The sequence below is a fragment of the Aptenodytes patagonicus genome, chromosome 1 (genome assembly GCF_965638725.1).
Source record: "Aptenodytes patagonicus chromosome 1, bAptPat1.pri.cur, whole genome shotgun sequence".
Taxonomy (NCBI): Eukaryota; Metazoa; Chordata; class Aves; order Sphenisciformes; family Spheniscidae; genus Aptenodytes; species Aptenodytes patagonicus.
The window spans coordinates 148,901,410-148,922,293 of record NC_134949.1 but is presented as its reverse complement, the minus strand read 5'-3'; the positions used below and the strand labels follow the sequence as shown (position 1 = coordinate 148,922,293).

Genomic DNA, 20,884 nt, shown 5'->3' with positions numbered 1-20,884 from the left:
CCACACTACTTATTTTGTATGATTACTTAACAGCTTGTGATGCTTCTGGTGCAAAGATTTTTCTTGAAAAAATTATATTTCTCAAAAATTACATCATGCCTTGGGAAAGATGGATCTTTAAAAGTTGCCAGTAACATAAGTACTAATTTCCATCTGTCTTTGATCCAAATTATGACTAAACGTTTCTGTCAGCCTTTCTAGACTGTTTACATCTTTCTCACCATCTTCACTACTGAAGATGTGCCCATGCTGCTGCTGGCATGCCTTAAAAAAACCAACCAACCAAAAAAAACCCAAACAAACAACCCCAAACCCCCCCACCTTTAAATTTTTCCCTGATAACAAAACTCTGTCTGGAAGCGGAGGAGGCATTCCACTAACACAGACCTTGCATCCCGTTCCTCACCACTGCGTTAGCGACCCAATACAGAGGTAACAGCTGTGATTACTTAGTCTTCAACAGAACTAAGCTTTACACCAAGACCCCTTTTTCAAAAAAAAAAAACAAAAACAAAACAAAAAAAAAACCCAAACAAACAAAAAAACCTTTGTAACAATGAAGCCGAAAGGAGATTATTTTTATCTCTGCATTTTGAGCCAAGTAGTGTTTCCTCCTCTTCAGCTAACGGTTTTTCACTGCGCCTGGGCACAGGAAGCTGCTGTTTACTCACTGCTGCATAAAGCAAATTCTCTGCCAGCAAAACCTCAATTTTTGAGTCATTGTGTGCTTTATACTGCCACTTTCTAGCTGGCTTTTTGCACATGTCTGAGTACTAAGAGCAAAACACTGGCATTCATATAATCCTTTCTACCTTTGAGTGAACTTATAGGAGTGAAGAACATAAATATTGAAGTGACACAAACAGAAATGTGTAAAATTGTTTCTATGTCACACATGAAAAAAGACTGAGAGATAAAAAGAAAATCATTAATCAGCTAAACTGGCTGAGCAAGTAAAACATTTGCAGAAGTATTCCTGGGGGGACACACACATGATAACAACAAAAAACAAACTAAAATAATTTGTTTCCATTTACACACTTCAACCCCCAAGTTCTTTAGAGTTTTAGCAGCATGCTTATAATAAACTCTGACTTCATCCACTCCTGCAAAGAACCCAGTCATTAATACAATTCAAAGCCCTAAAATCTCTGCAATTTCACTGCAAACTTCAGTGCAAAGTCGTGTCTCCTTTGAAAGTCTGGCTAGGGTCACACCACTGGTTGGTTGGTTGGGGTTTTTTTTGTTTGTTTTTTTTGGGGGGTGCTTTTTTTTTTTTTTTAAACTAGTATTGGCAAGATCCCTTTTTACAAGTTGTAGTAAACCTATGTATACTGCTACCAAATATTTTTGAGCATTAATTCCAATATGACTCTCAAAGGAACCTTGTTTTTCTGGAACTGACATTGAAATAGTGCAAGCTATTAATCCAAAACGTTTTTTCTTGGCATCTTATATTCAATAAAACTGCTGTTTGCCAAATTAGTATGCGCCAGGACCTCTTTCTGAAGAGCAAAATGCTTCTCCCTCTTTTGTAACTGTTTCAGAGTTATACTGGACTTTAACATTTTGTACAGTTTGTGATATATGTTATTTTTACCCAGCTAAAGCTGCAGATCTGTTCAAAAAGCTATTCACAACTTGAGGACGATCCCTCACCAAATCAGATTCACTCTGTCTCAGGTGTTGCTCAACATCTCAGCAAGATTACTGCAGAGATAACAGAGAAGTACAGGAAGCAAACTTCTGTGTTTGGATAGAGTACAACCATGATTTGTGGACTATAGGGATGCAACTGCAAACATCTAGAGTTCTGCGTAAGTCTAGTATTTCTTACTGCTGCCTGCTCAGCACAACACGCTAGGCTCTCCGCAGAGTTCTCCAATTATCTTCCTTGAGCAGGCGTAAATTAGGCAGAGTTTAGGCATATACCTCTATAGCCATCTCTTACACACAAATCTGCAAAACCAGTCTCCATTCAAGCCCTTTACCACACCAGACAGGATTTCCTTAGACCTTGGGCTACTGGTGAAGAATGAAGGGGAAAAACTTCTGATCAACATTACTTTTCTTTATTTTCATCCACTTTGCTTCCCAGAGAGAGAAAGGACACAGTTATTTTCTGAAACCTTTGCTAGCAGAGGACTCAGTGCCACAGGACATGTTAGTAGACATCCATCTCAAACTTGTGTGCTGTCGCCTTCCTTATCACACCAACAGAATGGGAACGTCCCACAGCACGGCTGCAGCCACGGCTTCCACACGACGTTGTACAAGGAGAGCTGCTCGGGGACTGGAGTCAGTGTCCTGCGATGCTCTTCTATGGCTCTTCCAATCTTCCTTATTACAGTGTCAAAGAGGGGCTCGGTGTCAGCCGACAGAGGTTTGGCTTCAGAAGGGTCTTGCGAGAGATCAAACAGCAATGGAGGGTCGTGATGGGTCACACCTTCCCCAAAACATGGGCAAATTCCTTTTCCATAACAAGCCCCAGCCCCAGGTGGATGAAAGACAGGGGTCACATAATGAGCCTTCCAGATGGCTCCACCTGGCAGGAAAAAAATCTTATGGCACAACTACAAGACGATAGAGGAAAATAGAAAGTGCCTTCAAGCAATAGGAGTACAGCTATTTACTAAGGAGACCTCTTCTCACACACCCTGGCACCCCGATCACCACAAATCAGATTCTCTATGTGGAGTACTGACACTGAAGATGGAAAACACTAGAAAGATGAAGAAAACCACATTAAATTTCCAGTGTAGTAGTAGACAGCCTATATTCCCACCCCACTTCCTATAGGTTTGTTACAAATATTGCTTTGCTGTTAAGACATGTCCAGCTAGCCGGAGTCACTGGTATGTCATGCACAACAATTTCAAGAATCTCAGCTATCAGTACTGATAAACACACATGATGCAATAAATTTGTCAATTAGCAAGATGGTTATCAAGAGGAGAAAACTCATGCTTTGCAGTTATCACAAAACGTACGTTTATACTTACTGTCCTTTTGGTGCCACCGCACTGCATGCAAGTAGGACCCACAATAGTGAAACAGGAACTCGTGCTCTGACTTTTGAGCTCTTCCTCGCAGTAAAGGCACCAAGTTTCGTCCATCAATCACCCTAATGTAATGGGGAGAAGTGTATTCAGGTGGGGGCAAACCTGACAGTGAACTGCATACTTATCACTGCCTTTGCATTGGCTGCACCAGTGCTTGAGACAGCATACAGAATAATTTGGTCATAGGTTTAGAGCAGCCAGCAGGCTGCCAAGCCAATATTTAAATCCCTAGATTTTTTTTTTTTTAGAATAGCTGGGTCAACTCATTCCATTCAGCAATACGTAAACAATATTTAGAGCTTGGTTTAGTGGAAAAAAGCAATTTATTCAGGTAATCAATACCAATCTCTTAATTGTTTACATTTAGAAATTTTCAAAGGAGCTTAAAGAAATCTTTTGAGCAAGGATGGGTTTAATGACTTTAGGAGGTATTTACAAGTGTCCGTAAGTCAAGTCAGTTAGTACCAAAACAACCTCAGCCACCAATTCTTTCATGAATGAGGCTGAACCTGGGTTTGAAACTAGCACCTGGTCTTTGGCGGGAACAACTCCTCTGGCCATGAGCACACCTGTGGGCATATCTGGGAGAGTTTGCTCAGTAGTTCAAAATCTCAGACCAGGCTTAAGGCTAAGCAATATTTGTGGAACCTCCAAGGATGATAAGAAACACAGTAAATTGTTGGTAGTTAGCTCTCCTATCGATCTCTCCTGTTGAAAACTTCTCCATACCTGTCCTGTGGCAATATTCCTCCAGCCAGATGAACAACTGTGGGATAAATATCCATGAGACTCGTAGGTTCATCAATAACTGTGCCTGAAGGTAACACTCCTGGCCACCTAAATACTCCTGGCACACGGATCCCTCCTTCCCAGCCTCCCATGCCTTTTCCACCTGCAGTGAAATGAATCAACATATGGCAGTTCAGAGGCAAACACAAACTTCTTCATTGGCTTGTTGCATTTGAATGTACAGAAAAAGATGCAGTAATACACCGCTTATCCAACAGATTTGACTCTTCATTTGCATTGGAATTCACATACTTTAGAAGGCCTCAAAATGTGACATATAACTCATCCAAACCTAGAAAGATAGGGGGAGGCAACCTCTATGTTCAGCAACAATAAAACAGCTTCAACCTTCTGTTATCCTCCATTTCATGGGTTGCCTGCATTCACCTGTGTTATTGAAGAGCTTCCCAGCAAAAGAAAAGAGGAGGAACTGGAAATTGGAAGAACTCACAAGTTTGAAGAAATACTTTATATTCTCTTTAAACCTACACAAGGCTTACTAATTAGTATCCTATTTTAATAAAGAGCTAAAAAATAATGTCTTCTCTTTATAGCCATGGATTCCCTTCAAAACATGTGTCCTTAACACTTATCTTTCCATATGCCTTATGCATCTCCCCCTTTTTTGAAATTGAGATTTGGACCTGACTCTCTCAATACTTAATGCAACATCTCTTAACTCAGAAGCAAAAAATCTGAACCTATGAAATCATACCATATACGCTTTACTTCAAATGGCAGAAAAACATCTTTTCTCAACTTGGTACTAACAGAAACTAACCTAATAAAGCATCCTGATGCTGGGTGTATGAAGACAATATTTACCTAACTCCCAAAGCAGAAACCTGTTTTAATTCATATATTCAATATGGAAAAAAACATTGTCTTTGTTAGATCCCATCAGGCTTATGAATCAGTCTCACTATCCACAAAGAGAAGCGCTTTCTCAAGCAAAAGCAGGGAGTGAGGTGGAGGATGAACAGACTAACTGAAAGCCCTTCCCTTTCATAAGGGCCAGCAAGCTCCATTGCTCAGCAGCAGAGCACCCATCTCATGGGAGCCAAAATTCCATGTCTTTGACCTCTGCTGTGCCCTGTGGAGCAGCTCAAGAAGGTTTTGAAATGGAAGAAACCTGCTTTAGGAAAATAAAAACATGAAAAGTTTGGGCAAGAGGTGGATGGCTCATTGGTGATAACAGAGCCTAAGTCCTGACACATATTGTCACATGTTCATGACAGGTCACGGGATGAGGTGGTCTGATGACACAGGACTGTTGGGGTAAGTGGGAGAAAGTGCAATGAATGCATATTCTTTTGGACTGAAAAAAGCCACTGCACTGCTCAGCAGGTTGAAGAATGTTTCACAGCAGAAAGGGACAAGCAGGACGTAAAGAGTGAGATCCTCTTAGACCACCAAGGCCATTTAGATTTTATGCCAGTCACTGATTTTGCATGGAATATAAAGGCATACAGGGAATAAATTGTTGCCGCAAGTCATGACACAATGTGCCCTTACTCTGTTCTGTACTGATTAGCTGGGCAGCGATGATTTCTGGAACATAATGAGAAAAAGAAACAAGCAGATGAGGAAACAGTCCTATTGTGGAGAGAGGGGAAAAAAGCCTCAGAGAGAGAGAGAATTCAATATTGGGAACTATCACATTTTTTCCAGCGCCTTTTACTTGAGAACACCAAATAATTTACATGTATCAAGCTAGACAATACCTTTGGCAAGGAGATGTGTAATAATGCTTACACTTTACTGAAAGAAAAGGTGACTTTAAGATTAAAGCACCTCTGTATGTCACCTATATTTCAAGCTAAAAATGCAACTCATTCCAGCCTCGATAGCTTCAGCCAGGCAAATTCATTGTGATTCTGATTCTAACGTTCATGTAAAGTCATAGTGTTTTTCCTACCTTTATAAATACCATTCCAGCCACCTAGCTGGGCAGATCCATCCTGAGCTTCCAAGTGTCCTCCATGATCAGAGGCAAAGTATGTGAATGTATGATTTTTCAAACCTTCTTTGTCAAGCGAATCCAGAATTTTGCCTTGAATTTAAGAAAAGAGGCAGCAAGGTTCCTATTAACCAATTAGAAAGATCAAGCCACATTTATAATGTTTCAATAATTATCTTTTGCAATGTCCTATAAGAAGTTTTTAATAGCTTAGCTTTCTGTAGGTATCTTGGCCTTATTAGTTTTCCTGCTTTAAAATACAGGGGTGTATGTGTCTGAAACAAATCCTTCATGAAGAATACTTACCCACCATCCAGTCCATTTCTTCTACATTGTCTCCATATAAACCATGACGGCTCTTCCCAAGAAATTTTGCCGTGGTAAAGAGGGGGGTGTGAACATGTAAAAAGGAAACAAAGAGGAGGAATGGTCCATGCCTGTTTCTTAAAAACAAACAAAAAATAAAAATAATTTTTGTTGTGTGTTTGGAATATTTTGAAAGGTTTCATATTCATCCATGCACAGACACACACATTGGGTCTAGACTGTACCCACATCTAGTGCATCCCCATTGATCACAGTTGGCCGTTTTCTTTTTGCATGAAATGTGGGCAAGAAAGATCCTTTTCAGCCAAGTTATTTTCAAATTCCAATGTGTAAACAGGCATAGTATTTGCACAGTGTTTAAATGAATTGGATGCCTAGCTCTGATGCCTTTTTAATTAAATGCAACTGGACACAGTCTTGGATTTACTTTAATATTCATGTGGCTTTTCTAAGATGGCCACTTACAATTTTCAGTGTATTTGTTTTCACAAACTTTAAGAAAAGAATAGTTACTTTCCCTGTTTTACAGAAAGACACAGAAATATTATAGAAGGCTGTGCAGGCAGAACTTAAATCTAGAAAATGGATGATCTTACTTGGCTTCCTTCTCAATCCATAAAAATAGGTTTAAAGTGTTTTGAGATTTTCACATGAAATAATTTTGTGCATCACACACATTTTATATAGGTGTTTTGTAGGGTTTATGAAAAAGAGCACAAATGAGGCTTGTAGAGTGAAGTGTAAAAATTAGCTGGTTAATCTTGGAGGAAATATAGTAATTACAGATTACAGGGCATAGTGAGATGGTCATAGAATCACAGAATCATTAAGGTTGGAAAAGACCTCTAAGATCGAGTCCAACCGTCAACCCAACACCACCATGCCCACTAAACCATGTCCCTAAGCGCCTCATCTACACGTCTTTTAAATACTTCCAGGGATGGGGACTCAACCACTTCCCTGGGCAGCCTGTTCCAATGTTTCACCACTCTTTCAGTAAAGAAATTTTTCCTCATGTCCAACCTAAACCTCCCCTGGCGCAACTTGAGGCCATTTCCTCTCGTCCTATCGCTTGTTACTTGGGAAAAGAGACCAACACCATGTATCATTTGGTTAAAATCCATCTCATTTACTGTAGCTTCCAATGTGAGACGGTTGCAATTAAAATTTAAGTGCATTGGGTTTCTAAATAGAGAACTTGAATATGAGTTTCAAAGCAGTTATCATGATACAGCTGTAGTTACTGGAGAAAAATACTCTATTCCAAGTGCCCAGAACATCCTGACCCCTTTAAAGAAAACTACAGACAATCATTTACCTTTTGATAAATGACACTGCCTCCTTCAGCATGAGGGAAGCAGTCCTCTCTAACCTCATTGGCTGCTCAGTGACATCGTGGTTCCTCATCAAGATACAATTCCAATACTGCACAAAGCCATAACTGGAGTACCAAGAAATGAAGAAAAGGCCGCCCACCAAAGTAAAACAGGCAATTATCTTCCAGCGGATGGAAATCAAACCAGTCAGTTTTCCAGCAGTGAGAGTGAGCACAGCGAGAGTAATTATCTGACTGTAAACCCAAAGCTTAGCTTGAAGGGCTACATCCAGCTCTGGAGGTTTATTTTCTTGACAGTTGTTTAGAAGTGTGAAAGGCATACCATAAAAGTAGTCAAACCCATGATTTAGAGGATGATGACAATGATCATTGAAGGATTCACAGTTTACACCTTGATGCCACTTTCCTGAAGGTTTTAAAGCATGAAAGAAATTAGAACATTAAAGTAGACAATTCAATAGGAGCCCAAGGTAGCATCGTCAGCATCTGTTTGGGAATTAGGCAAGTCACTCTGTTTTTCAACAGAGCATCGGCACATTCTCCTCATGCACAAGGGCAAAACCAGTACCTGATCAGGTGAATATCATACCGTAATGGGCAATCCGCAAACAAACATGGGATAAACAGAGAAATTTGCAAGACGCTCAGCTACTCAGCTAAGGGTCACATAAGGATGGGATTTCATTACCTTTCAATGAGGATCAAGGAATTAAGGTACTCTAACTCCCTGGCTGCTTTAATACATTCCCTTCCTGACTTTCAATTATTTACTTGCAACTTCATTTTAACATAATGTTACAAATTTACTGGAAGATCCAGTAAACTGTTGGCCAATGTTAACAGATACCTTGATCACCAGAGTCAGGAAGACGATTTCTCAGGCATGTCCCGACTCCATATGAAAAGGAGAAAAGGCTGTAAACCAACCTTTCACTCTATCCCTGCCCGAAATAGAGCAAGTAGACAGAAGCTGTTGTCTGCTTAGAAAATGTGCTGGATCAAAGGACCCTGAGGTTTGCTGGGTTATGTGAATGCCGAGTAATTACAGACTCAGCCAGGAAGACTACAGTTCATTAGCTCGTGATTCAATGCAGCCACATCTATTTCCAGCACTTGGAGATGACAATGAATTTGGCACAGCTGACCCCAAACTCCCTGGCTTTAAGGGACACAGTGCTTACCCTACCTACCCATTTATGTAAAGGGATCCATTGCGGGAGTGCCTGTCACTTGACAGTAATAAAAGCGAACGGAAGGGAAAAGAGAGACTTTGCCAGTTGATTTTAGAGATATTTGGCAAAAGAATGATGAATCTTGGAACTGTCGAGGTCTGACCAAAGTCACAGACAGGAAGGTGCTCTGGGGCAGTGTTTCCCTGACACCTTTGCATTTTGGCTTCATCTGAGGAAACAGCCACAGTATCATGCCTCTTTTGGACCTCACAACCTCATCTGTGAGGCACTTATGCTTCGTCTTCTCCTCTTGTGGTTACAAACTTTGTTCCTTTCTTTCCCTCTCCTCTTTGGTTTCTCTGCTTCTTGCCTCCTAAAGGCAGATGAAATACTTAAAGACATTGTTTTGTTTGGAAAAATCTCTACATTAACAAAACTCTCACAGTGGACCAACCTTTGAAAAGTCTCAGGCCAAGTAAAATAAATGCTCACCCATTATAATCATGAGACAGTTTTTAATTCTTCCTGTTTCGGGTGCCCTGTACAGGCATTAGCATTGTCTTAAAACTCTTTAGACTGCAGTATTTTTAGACGTCTTGCAAAGAAGAGGGTTTCCCCCCCCCAACCTTTTGGAGAGGTGTGACTGACCATTTTGGGCAAATACAATCCCTAAATTCCCTTCATATAACTAGTTCATTCTTCAAAGTCATGCTAAAACATTTCCCCTTACCTATCAGTCCAGTGGTATAGCCTTGTTGCTGTAGCAGCCTGGCAAAAGTAGTTTCATTAGCAGGGAGCCCTCCTGACCCGGCGTTCCACTGCAGCGCTCGGTACCTGTTGCTGGATGCCATCCCTGACAGAAACAGCTCTGGTCATTCCTGCGGGCCTTTCGCTCTCTGCCGGCAGAGGCTGGGCTGCTCCTGTCAACCTCCATGTCAGGAGCTCAACCTGAAGCCAGCAGAGTTCCTCACAAGACGTAAAACCGGGCATATCTTGTAGGCAGTCACATCAGTGTGTCTAAGTACTTCAGGCAGTCAAGAGTTGTATTTCAAAACAAATACTGCTTGGCACCAGTTTTACCATCAAACTGAAATAAATCACTGGTGACAGCATATAGTAGGTTTTATTTTCTGCCCTTCTGAGTAACTGTGATAATTTAGTCTCTCTGCTCTTCATCTAAAATGAGAGATTACAGTTGCATTTCCCTACCTCAGAGGGACGTTGTATCATGTTAGGTTAGATACAGTTCACCCAACACACGCTGGTTTTGCACTTAGCTCTCAAAGTAAGCATCTAATTTTCCTATATAGCACCTAGTGAGAGCTGGATATCTATGAAATCCTCATAAGGCACCTTCAATAGGTGGGGAATGGATGCAACACTCCATTTTTCACTGGAGTTTTGTGACTTTCTGCACTTTGTCGGCAATGAACTCACCCATTTCTCCTGGGAGCCCTGTTTCAAGCCCTTACCTCTAACCATCACCATCAAGAGGAATTCCATCAGTTGGCCCTAGGCTGTGTTGCAGCAAGGAAATGACAGATATTACTGCTGTTGGCATTTCTCCATACCTATCTATTTCCATCACATGGAGATCCCTTATCCGATAAAGTCAGGCTAAAGATCTGTCAAGCTGGTGAGGCAGTGGTTCCCATTCAGAAGTTACTTATAGAAAGTTTGAGCCTCTAGCAGTGTATCTTCTATCTCAGGTTGAGGAAATAGCTGAATTCTCCTGTTCCAATACTCACCGGCTATTGTAGTACCTCAGCACCATACACAGAAATTTGTAATTCAAAAATGGGCCCAACCTGATCTAATGGGGTATCTGCCAGTGAGAAAAGCTGCTCTGCTCGGAGTGCAAAGCGGAGCTGCAGCAATGTGCTGAGTAAGTTTCACTCCTTCTCTTGCCAGGCGGTCAATGTTCGGGGTCCTAAAAGAGAGTTTGAAGTTTAATAGAAGCAAGGTAATCTGAAACTTATTTTAATAAATTGCCAAGAAGAACTAGAGCTTTATAACAGTTCCTTAAAAAAAAAAAGAAAAATCTCTTCTTTACACACTCCAGGACTGATATAGAAACAAGTCTGATACACTGGGTTGTAGCCACTGGAGAATCCATTCTTGGGACACAACCATAGAGTGCATTTGGCAACACTGAAAAGAAACCTAGGCATTGTTGGTACTGTTTAGTTTGAAAATAAAACTGAAATGGAAAGACCTATCTAAGAAAGGCTGATATTTTTCTATTCTAATACTGCCAACAGATCACTTTTGCCAGCACATTTGGACCCTAAATTTCAGAGTTCATTGAGCCAGAGAATCTCCCAGGGTGTCTGGAGCTCTTGGAACCAAGACTTTCTGTTCCACGTTTTTAACATGTGCTAGTTATTTCATAATATGTTGATAACTTTACATAGTTACATTTGCATGGGAGCCTAACTCTCCCAGAAGAATGGACTGCAACACTACAAAGAGTGAAAGAGGCCTCCCCGCTGTCGTCACCACCAGCAGAGGAGGACAACGGAGTTCCACAAGCACATTGCCATTTCTCTGCACAATCCCACCAACATCATGCAAGGCAGATGCACCCAGAGCATGCCGACAAAATGCCTATGCTCCACTTGGAGGACCTGAGTTGAGGCTTGTAAGATGTGCTCCCAATGCCCATTCAGTTCTGCTTTGCCTTTTTAGTTTTGAAGGAATATAATGACTAGTTTTGAAGGCACATAGTCACATAATAAATCATGTGGGTCAGTCCACATGAGTCTGGATCAGAGTGTTTTGGAGGAGATGGCAAGGGATTCTGGAAAAGCACTGGATGGATAGAGTATTGCTTAACTATGCATGAAAAGGAACAAAGAAATTCACGCATGAGGAGGAGAGAAAACAGTAACTCATACTAAAACAAGTGGCTGGAGAGTTAGCACATGGAGGAGGGGGTGGGAGGAATTCCCAGAAAGAACTTAAAAAACAAAATGAAAATATGGTATTTTTTTTTTCTTTCACTGCACACTGTTTACTTAGGCCCCAATCCTTTGTGCATATAGACAAGTGCTTAAATACACAACTACTAGAGCCTTGGATTAAGAGATTAAGAACATTTCTTATTTTATAATTAGGCTTAATTACCCAGGATAGGTGTTCTATAGTGTTAAATATATTGTATTGAGAGATCTTTTACCTGATGGTATTATTGCCATAACAACCTATATCTCCGATGCCAAGATCATCAGCCAGAAACAGAAGTATATTGGGTTTAGAGTCCATAGCTGCACTCGAGCCAAACGTGTTCCAGAATAAACATGAAGTCAGTGCCGTTAGGAGGTACCTCCTGAAACACAACAAAATAACTTTTTACATACAAGACTTGTAAGGGTTGGAGCCTGCTGGGAGCCCTCTGGCAGCAGACCTGAAGCATGAAACACAAAATAGTGGGAGACTGTTTCCCAGCCCCACTTTCAGTGGGAAGGAGGAGGACAGTTTTACTGGTTCTGTTTCTTCCATTTCTACCACCTAGATCACTCTAGTCAGAGAGGCTGCAACAGCCTTTCTTACAGCCCAAGAAGCAAGGATGTAAGTGAAGGCTGTCATCTTGTTCATTTGGCCCAGGAATTTTCATCTTGAATCAGTTGCACAGATTTCAAAATGTATCAAAAACTTCAAAGAGCTGAGAAAAATTAGTGTTTCTAAGTTTCATAAATTCTATGAAAATTAAGGTTATGTTCCAAAGTCACTCTGGCGTTTTTTGATTATTCTTGTCTCCAGTGGATAAAGCAGTTTTAATTATATTTGGACAGGAAGCGGAAAAACCTAAACAAACTCTCCCCTCCAACTCAAGAACACTTGAACTTGAAGCCATCTCCTCTACCACCATTCCAGGATGCCAAGCAGGCCCCATACCAGCGTCAACTATATTTACTATCTGCAGAAAACAGAATTTGCATTTTTACACATACATATCACACTTTTTATATAAATATGCTCAGAACATTTGAAGCTATGTGTTCCTCCAAGTAAGTATTGCTGATCAATAGTGTTAAAACCTAATCCTGGATCAATTTTTCATTTGGACAGAGTTATCACTGCAATATGTCCTAATTTTGCAGGACATGGGGCAGCAGCAACTCTCTAGCACAGACTGAGAAAGCTCCTGCAAATCATTCCAGGATTTGCAGTTTTGGTGTGAAGATCTTGTATGCAAAAACATGTTTTTGAATGAACAAGTAACCATCACCTCTAACAGGCAAACACAACACGCAGGACCTTCTGTAAACATGACTGTGAACTCCCAGTTGTAAATAAGTAACCAGTGGCTATGGGCATTTAATCACCCAAGAGCAAAGGTCCAGCTGGGTTTTTTTGTACATTCTACTACTAAGTTACAACAGTGATTTACAGAGTTGTGGTGAAACCTTGCTTTAGAAGCACTGTGGGCAATTTCCATCTCTATATTCGGATTACTCATTCGAAGGAAAGAAGAATTTTCTATTTCCCAATGTTGTATCTCCTAAGAGTTACAGGGCATTATACTGGTATAATGAATCCTTTCAGAGCGCTAATACATTCAGTTAGAGCTGCAGGGGGAAGCTGCAGGGTCTCTAAAGGACCCTGGAAATAAGCAGCCCCCAACAGCCCATTTCAGTCACTCGGGCATTCTTCTTTCCAAGCTGGGGACAAGAGTAGTGCTCCCCACTTCTTTCTGTTACATTAAAAAAAAGGAAAAGGGGAAAAAAAAAAAAAGCAAATGATGAAATCTGCTTTTACTGATGTCTGCAGCCCCATCCTAGCACTTCGTTTTCTCATGGTGTTAAGTGCTGGATATTTGCTGATCCCTGCGGTAATCCTGCTTGTGGATTAAGATAGGGTCAAGGATAAAATCCATCTTGGGTAACCTCCTGCTTATAGTTCCAAGTCTGTATCCTAAGTTGTTATGTGGCATTGCTATACATTATAAAACAACCATGCTTAGAGCTCAAAGTGATCATCTTTTAGCAATACATGGAGGAAGAGTGCAAGAATGTTTAGTTACTAAACACTGATAAATCTTGAAAGCAGTAGGGTTGAAGGAAAGTAGAACATAAAACATGCATATAAATACATATGGATATATATAAACCTTTTCAGAATTACCTAAAAAGCTTTTTTCCCCCCTTTAAAAAGGGAAAAAAGAAAGACCCGGGAACTACAGGCCAGTCAGTCTCACGTCTGTGCCTGGGAAGATCATGGCACAGATCCTCCTGGAAGCTATGATTCCTATGGGGGACCGGGAAGTGATTCAAGACAGCCAGCATGGCTTCACCAAGGGCAAGTCCTGCCTGACTGACCTAGTGGCCTTCTAGGGTGGAGTGACTACATCAGTGGACATGGGAAGGGCTACAGATGTTGTCTATCTGGACCTCTGTAAGGCCTTTGACACGGTCCCCCACAACATCCTTCTCTCTAAACTGGAGAGGTATGGATTTGATGGGTGGACTGTCTGGTGGGTGAAGCATTGGTTGGATGGTCGCATCCAGAGGGTAGTAGTCAACAGCTCAATGTCCAGATGGAGACTGGTGATGAGTGGCGTCCCACAGGGGTCCATATTGGGACCGGTACTGTTTAATATCTTCATCAATGACATCGACAGTGGGATCGAGTGCACCCTCAGCAAGTTTGCAGATGACACCAAGCTGAGTGGTGCGGTTGACATGCCAGAGGGACGGGATGCCATCCAGAGGGACCTGGATAAGCTGGAGAAATGGGCCTGTGTGAACCTCATGAAGTTTAACAAGGCCAAGTGCAAGGTCCTGCCCCTGGGTCGGGGCAATCCCCGGTATCAATACAGGCTGGGGGATGAAGGGATTGAGAGCAGCCCTGCCGAGAAGGACTTGGGGGTACTGGTGGATGAAAAGCTGGACAGGAGCCAGCAATGTGCGCTCGCAGCCCAGAAGGCCAATCGTACCCTGGGCTGCATCCAAAGAAGCGTGGCCAGCAGGTCGAGGGAGGTGATTCTGCCCCTCTACTCTGCTCTGGTGAGACCCCACCTGGAGGACTGTGTCCAGCTCCGGAGCCCTCAGCATAAGAAAGACACAGACCTGTTGGAGCGGGCCCAGAGGAGGGCCACAAAAATGATCAGGGGGATGGAACACCTCTCCTCTGAAGAAAGGCTGAGGGAGTTGGGGTTGTTCAGCCTAGAGAAGAGAAGGCTTTGGGGAGACCTTATTGCAGCCTATCAGTACTTACAGGGGTCTTATAAAAAAGATGGGGGCAAACTTTTTAGCAGGGCCTGTTGCGACAGGACAAGGGGGAATGGCTTTAAACTAAAGGGGGGTAGATTTAGACTAGATGTAAGGAAGAAATTCTTTATGCTGAGGGTGGTGAAGCACTGGAAGAGGTTGCCCAGAGAGGTGGTGGATGCCCCATCCCTGGAAACATTCAAGGTGGGGCTGGACGGGGCTCTGATCAACCTGATCTAGTTGAAGATGTCTCTGCTTATTGTAGGAGGGTTGGAGTAGATGTCTTTTAAAGGTCCCTTCCAACCCAAACTATTTTATGATTCTATTTCTGGAAATGATAATGTTAAAGGCATAGCCAGAGACTTCCACTTGGGAGACAGATCTCATTGTTTAAAAACACGAAGACATTAAATAAGTATGTAGTTAAGATAGTCCTAAAAATCATTTGGCAGCTAGTATTACTAAGTGATTTTACAACATCTGCTTAACAAATCAGGTAAGTGCAAAACATTAGGAAAATACAGGCCACTATTTATGTAACTTTTATTTACAAGACTTAATATGGATTCACACCATAGTTGAGCTCCCATAGATTTATTGACAATGATCTTCTGAGGACAGGTTAGAAACGATTGGCATAGGCAATCAGATGTTGAAAAAAACCTACTAAACTATAAAATTTGGTGCCTGTACTTGCCTTAGAATTATTTTCTAAGGTGATACTGCTGTGCTTAGTGCATACCTACAGAATTACAGCATTATGAGATTATAGCATCCTTCTGTTCAAGAAATCTGCTCCTCCTACAAGATTTCATATCTGTGTAAGAGCCTGGCACCTTAGACTACTTCTCTAAGGGCTTGTACAAAGGGAAAGACAACTTTAGAACAGTGTGGGACTCACAGTCAGGGAGGAATTAAAAAAAAAATGAGGGGGCGGGAAGAGAACAGTGATATAATTTTTAACGGAGTTGAATTTCTTACATAGGGGTAAGGAAGGGAACAACAAAGACTTAAAGCAAATGAAGCATCAGGAAAAGTGATTCATTTGAGCCCAGGGTCGCTAGGGAAAAAAAGGTGGGTCAATTCAAACAACGCAATTTTGTTTCTACTTCGCAGAATTAAATACACGCAGGGGGGAGCCAGAAATCTGTTCACCTGAATAGAATGGCAGCAATGGCTGTGCAAGGCAGCGGTGCAATCATCTCCTGGTAGGCAGCGATCCTGAAAATAAATTAAGCTTATAGTAAGCAACAAATTGAGCACAGTCACCAGTGTGATGTTGGAGGAAAAAAAGAACTCAATCAATCCTTATATCTCTTTACAAAAGAGGGACTAGCGAGATTATTTTACCTCAAAGACACGAGTACTGATGGGATCAAACTGTACTGACCAAAAGCGGACTATTTTCAAAGTGAAGTTTGAGAACTGGAGACGGGGCAGAAAACCACATATAAACGATTGAAGAGTGGGAGAAGATGTTTTATTTTGAGAGAACAAGAGCTCAATCAAGAACAAGACAGTAAAAGATCAATTAGTGCATAAATTCATGGGGGGAAAACACAGGTCTTAGAAAGCTCATCAATTTTGCTGAGACAGAGCCAGTATTTGGAAGGTGAAGTCAGACAAATAGAGCACGCATGTTCTGCAAGCAAGGCGATTTATTATTCAATCATGTTTCCAAGTAGAGTGCAATATAATCATGACTGTGTACCTTAAGTGGAAGAAAGAAAAGTATTGTAAAGAAACACAAGTTATGGGACTCCCCATAACGGGCAGTCAGCTGAAATTTAACAGTTCACAGTAAACAAGATCAGAGCAACAATCTGATAGAAACTCCATAGTATTTTCCCCAGCAGCCACTTCATGAGACATCTTTTTCTAAGCTACCTAAAGGAGCTCAATTAAAGCTAATTTTAAAGACTCTTACCTAAACAGTTCAAATAACCTGAAGAAAATGGCCCTTGACTTGAAGAAGCTGCTTCTCATCAAACCATTCCTTTTTTATTTCAAGATTGCTTTTAGTTCTCACACTAATAAGCCTCCCCACTATATAAATTCTCATTCATATAATCCCAAAGTAATCTTAAAATACTAATTCTATACGTTGATTAGTCTTTGCACAGGCAAACGGGACTCTGAATATATGTGATGATACTGAGTTATTCTCAACAGAAGTCTCCCCAGACAAAGAATCACTGGAGGCAACTGTGGATTTCCCAAAGTCTAACAGAGCTGGTTATTTTCAAGCTGATAGCAAGTACAGTCTTGCAATTTATCACTGCTGTTACTACTTAATTTCAGCGAAAGGTTTTCAAGTGTCATTATTAACTAAAAACACTATTACTTCATTTACAACTAGAAGTACACAGCATCAGTTATTCAGCCTAGTACCTCCACGTAAAAAGTCATAGGACTCTATAATAATTCAGTGTCCTGGTTTCAGCAGGGATAGAGTTAATTTCCTTCCTAGTAGCTGGTACAGTGCTGTGTTTTGGATTTAGGGTGAGAACAATGTTGATAACACACCGATGTTTTAGTTGTTGCTAGGTAGTGTTTACACTAGTCAAGGACTTTTCAGCTTCCCATGCTCTACTGACTGAACAGGCTGGAGGTGCACAAGAAGCTGGGAGGGGGCACAGCCAGGACAGCTGACCGAAACTGGCCAAAGGGATATTCCATACCATGTGACGTCATGCTCAGTATATAAAGCTGGGGGAAGAAGAAGGAAGGGGGGGACGTTTGGAGTGATGGCGTTTGTCTTCCCAAGTAACCGTTACGCGTGATGGAGCCCTGCTTTCCTGGAGATGGCTGAACACCTGCCTGCCCATGGGAAGTAGTGAATGAATTCCTTGTTTTGCTTTGCTTGCGTGTGTGGCTTTTGCTTTACCTATTAAACTGTCTTTATCTCAACCCATGAGTTTTCTCACTTTTACCCTTCCGATTCTCTCCCCCATCCCACCGGGGGGGAGTGAGCGAGCGGCTGCGTGGTGCTTAGTTGCCGGCTGAGGTTAAACCACGACATTCAGTCTAAATATTTCTGCAAAATGAGGCCAAATCCTGCAGAGCCATGAACAGCAGGAACTGGCCAGCACAACTTTGTGTGGACATATTCCCCTTAGTTAAACCATTTTAATTGTCTGTAAACCTTATCCCAAACTTACTGTCTTCTGCAGCTGATACTACACATGACTGCCCTGCCACTTCTTTCTCCAGATTTGTCAGCCATTAACAAAAGCTTAATCAAGTTACAATACAATTCAATCTGCCAGGAACACCACAAAGCCTGCAGCTCCCTCAACAGTCACGTGAAGAGATTTAGCAAAAGAAGCTATTGCTTGGTTAAGTGGCTGAATTAGGTGGACCTAACTCAAACGGATTTGTAACAACTGCAAGTAGCGTTATATAGCTTCTTCTAGCCAGCTGCTTTGTGCAGACCCGGGTTTTTTTTTTTATATCTCTGCTTTACAGAAAGCAAGCTGCAAGCCTGAAACTGCTAGAAAATTAGCCCCTTCTTCCCTCACTGCAGCTTGGCTCCAGGCAGTTCCCCCATCCTCTGAATATTACACTTGTTGAATACATTCCCAGATTCGAGTCTATCCTTCTTGAAGTCTTACAGAGGAGAAAAAAGACAAACCTTAGCTTCAAAAATATCTGCCCGTGGACAAAGTATTTATTGAAGCCAGGCATATCTTATGTTTCACCCTCATCCCCAGAAGACTAGCAACACCACCACTCGCTCTGGGAATCCACCAGAATTCAAAGGAACTTCTCATTCTTAAACATGTTGAGAGATACAGCTCCAACAGAAAAAAATAGAATAAGCTCTTGCCAGTTAAGCTAAAAGTCAGTAATTGGACAGAGCAAAAGAATTTGCTCTCTCGCTTTCTCTGTCTAACTTCAGATACTGAAAGAAATTATTTGCACACTGATGCAAAAACCCAAACCCTTTACCACTTTATTTAAATATAACAAAAGTGAATTATAAGTATTAGGACAAACATTTTTAAGTAATGTGTGGAGGTATGTTGCTGCTTAGCTGTTAGCGAAAAATAAACACTCACTGTCCGCCTTCTATAAAAATATACTACCCTACAGGTTAATCACATTCAACAGTATGTTAGAATGTAATTAAAGTGCTAACCTCAAGCTTTCGTTATGGCTCTGAAACAAACATATGCAACATACCTTATGCAACACGCTGTTCCACCTTACTGTCCCTTTCTTCCCTCCCTCCCATAGCTTCTAGGCATCCAGATATTCAGGAAGGGAGAGGCAACGAGTAGGGAACGAGCGAAACGAGGAAGAAAAAGCTCCCAGCTGGTGTGAACATAGTCACTTGCTCAGTGCTTGCAGCTGGTGAGCCAGGAACAGGTGCTGTGCATCAACCATAAAACAAGGGATGTCCTTGCAAGAAAGGTAGGAGCCAAGAATCAGGAGACGCTCAGTGGTCTGTCTTTTTTCCTGCCTATTCCGCACCCTCAGGGAATCAACTGCAACAGTGCTCACTGGGGGAATATAGTTCTTACTGACCCAGATAATATCAATAGTTCTTATCTGTTACCATGATTATAGCATTGTATTACCACTTAGCTTTGGCGTTGTCAGGAACCAAAACTCTCGTGGCACACAACCCAGTTTTTTTAGTTTACTGTGGCTACCCTGTTCTGGCCTTGCTGCTGCACAGCAGTACCCTGCCTTCAGAGCAACAGCGGAAAGGGATGGTCGGGCCCTAGGCTTTAAATTAGCCCAGGCATTTTCACGTCATGATTAGCACCCCCTGGTCTAAATGATCTAATTGTGCCTTCTGACTTCAAACTACTCAGCTAGGAACACGCAGCTTTCCTCACAGCCCAGACAAGAGCAACGCACAAGGGTGGAAAATTGGAGACGGAAACAGGGCAGACAAACGAGAGAAAAAGAGCGGCAACTAGGAGCACGGCTGCTAGAGAAACAGCAAAGACCACATGGAAGCAATCTGGAGGCAAATTGTGCTTTCTGTACGCCACTGTAAAGCCGCAGTAACTCTAGCAATAATAATAATAAAAGCGGAACACCTGCCATTCACCACCTAACCCTCCAAAAACTGGAGTTTGGTTTGAAACGCTAGAGAGGGAAGGAAAACAGAGACTGTTAGTTATTGTAACCCCCCCTACGCACACTCTAACCCCGCTCACGCGTCGTTGTTGCTATTTACGACCCGGCGGATCAGCTCCGCTGGAAGGCGGAGGCCGGGCTGCCCCCGCAGCCCCAGGTTAGCAGGGGAAGACGCGAGCGAGAGCAGAGGCAGGACGCCGTCCAAGGAAAGCAGAGGTCTGCGGGGCAGAGTTCACCGTTTCAGCGCAGCTTCCCGAAGACGCCTCGCGGGACGCGGGCTGGATGCCGCCCCGGGAAGGGCCCGGCCCGGCGGCGGCCCCGGCTCCCGCCCCCGCCCCGAGCCCCGCCGGCAGCGCGGCACCCGGGTACCGGGGCTCGGCGGGGAGCAACGGCAAATTCGCCCCCCGCCAGAAAGACGTGTCAGCTTTGTGTAAAGGAAGGAAGGAAGAAAAAGTCCTTCCCGAAGGAAAAACGGAGGCGACTTCCCCCCCCCCCCCAAAAAAAAAAAAAAAAAACAACCAAAAACCCAAACCTAATCTTTTACCTACTCCGCGCACACGCGCTGCAGGAGCTTTGTTCTCCCTTTCCGCTCCGCCTCAGGCTTGCTGATCTTTGCTTCTAAAGAGGGGCTTTCAAAAGCACGGCTTGTATTCGTATCAGAGTAATGGGTGGGTGTCCGTCTCCTTTAAAAACCTGGTCAAAGGCATTTCATCCCGCCTGCCGCCGGGGAGGGCTTCCCTGCCTGCTCCTGGTAACAAGTGCTGAATAAGGAAGAACTGTTTTAAAGTAGAAGCTGGAAATACAGCTCCTGTAACAGCCAAGGCCGGTAGAAAGAGCTTTAGTGGTAACTGAGTGGAAGATCGTAAATCACGGGCAGTGAGACTGTAGGCTACATCGTGCCCTACGGGTGGAAGCAAGATAGCCATGGCTGA

The 20,884-nt window shown here is 42.5% G+C and overlaps 1 protein-coding gene across 8 annotated transcripts; it reads right to left on the bottom strand.

Annotated features, from left to right (window-relative positions):
• Positions 1 to 2,056: 2,056 nt before the first annotated feature.
• Positions 2,057 to 20,648, bottom strand: LOC143170158 (arylsulfatase D-like). Of its 8 annotated transcripts, none has more exons than XM_076358179.1 (11): positions 20,497 to 20,648; positions 16,014 to 16,079; positions 11,825 to 11,974; positions 10,455 to 10,576; positions 9,377 to 9,499; positions 7,457 to 7,880; positions 6,118 to 6,254; positions 5,770 to 5,904; positions 3,792 to 3,954; positions 3,003 to 3,124; positions 2,057 to 2,545 (listed from the first exon to the last, which is right to left on the bottom strand). In XM_076358179.1, the coding sequence occupies exons 2-11, from the start codon at positions 16,058 to 16,060 to the stop codon at positions 2,181 to 2,183; spliced, it is 1,788 nt and encodes a 595-aa protein (XP_076214294.1). In that variant the 5' UTR covers positions 16,061 to 16,079; positions 20,497 to 20,648; the 3' UTR covers positions 2,057 to 2,180. The 8 variants fall into 8 exon arrangements, with proteins under 8 accessions (XP_076214294.1, XP_076214311.1, XP_076214332.1 ...); XM_076358196.1 differs by having other exon boundaries at positions 20,501 to 20,648; XM_076358217.1 differs by lacking the exon at positions 20,497 to 20,648 and adding an exon at positions 20,189 to 20,235.
• Positions 20,649 to 20,884: the final 236 nt, after the last annotated feature.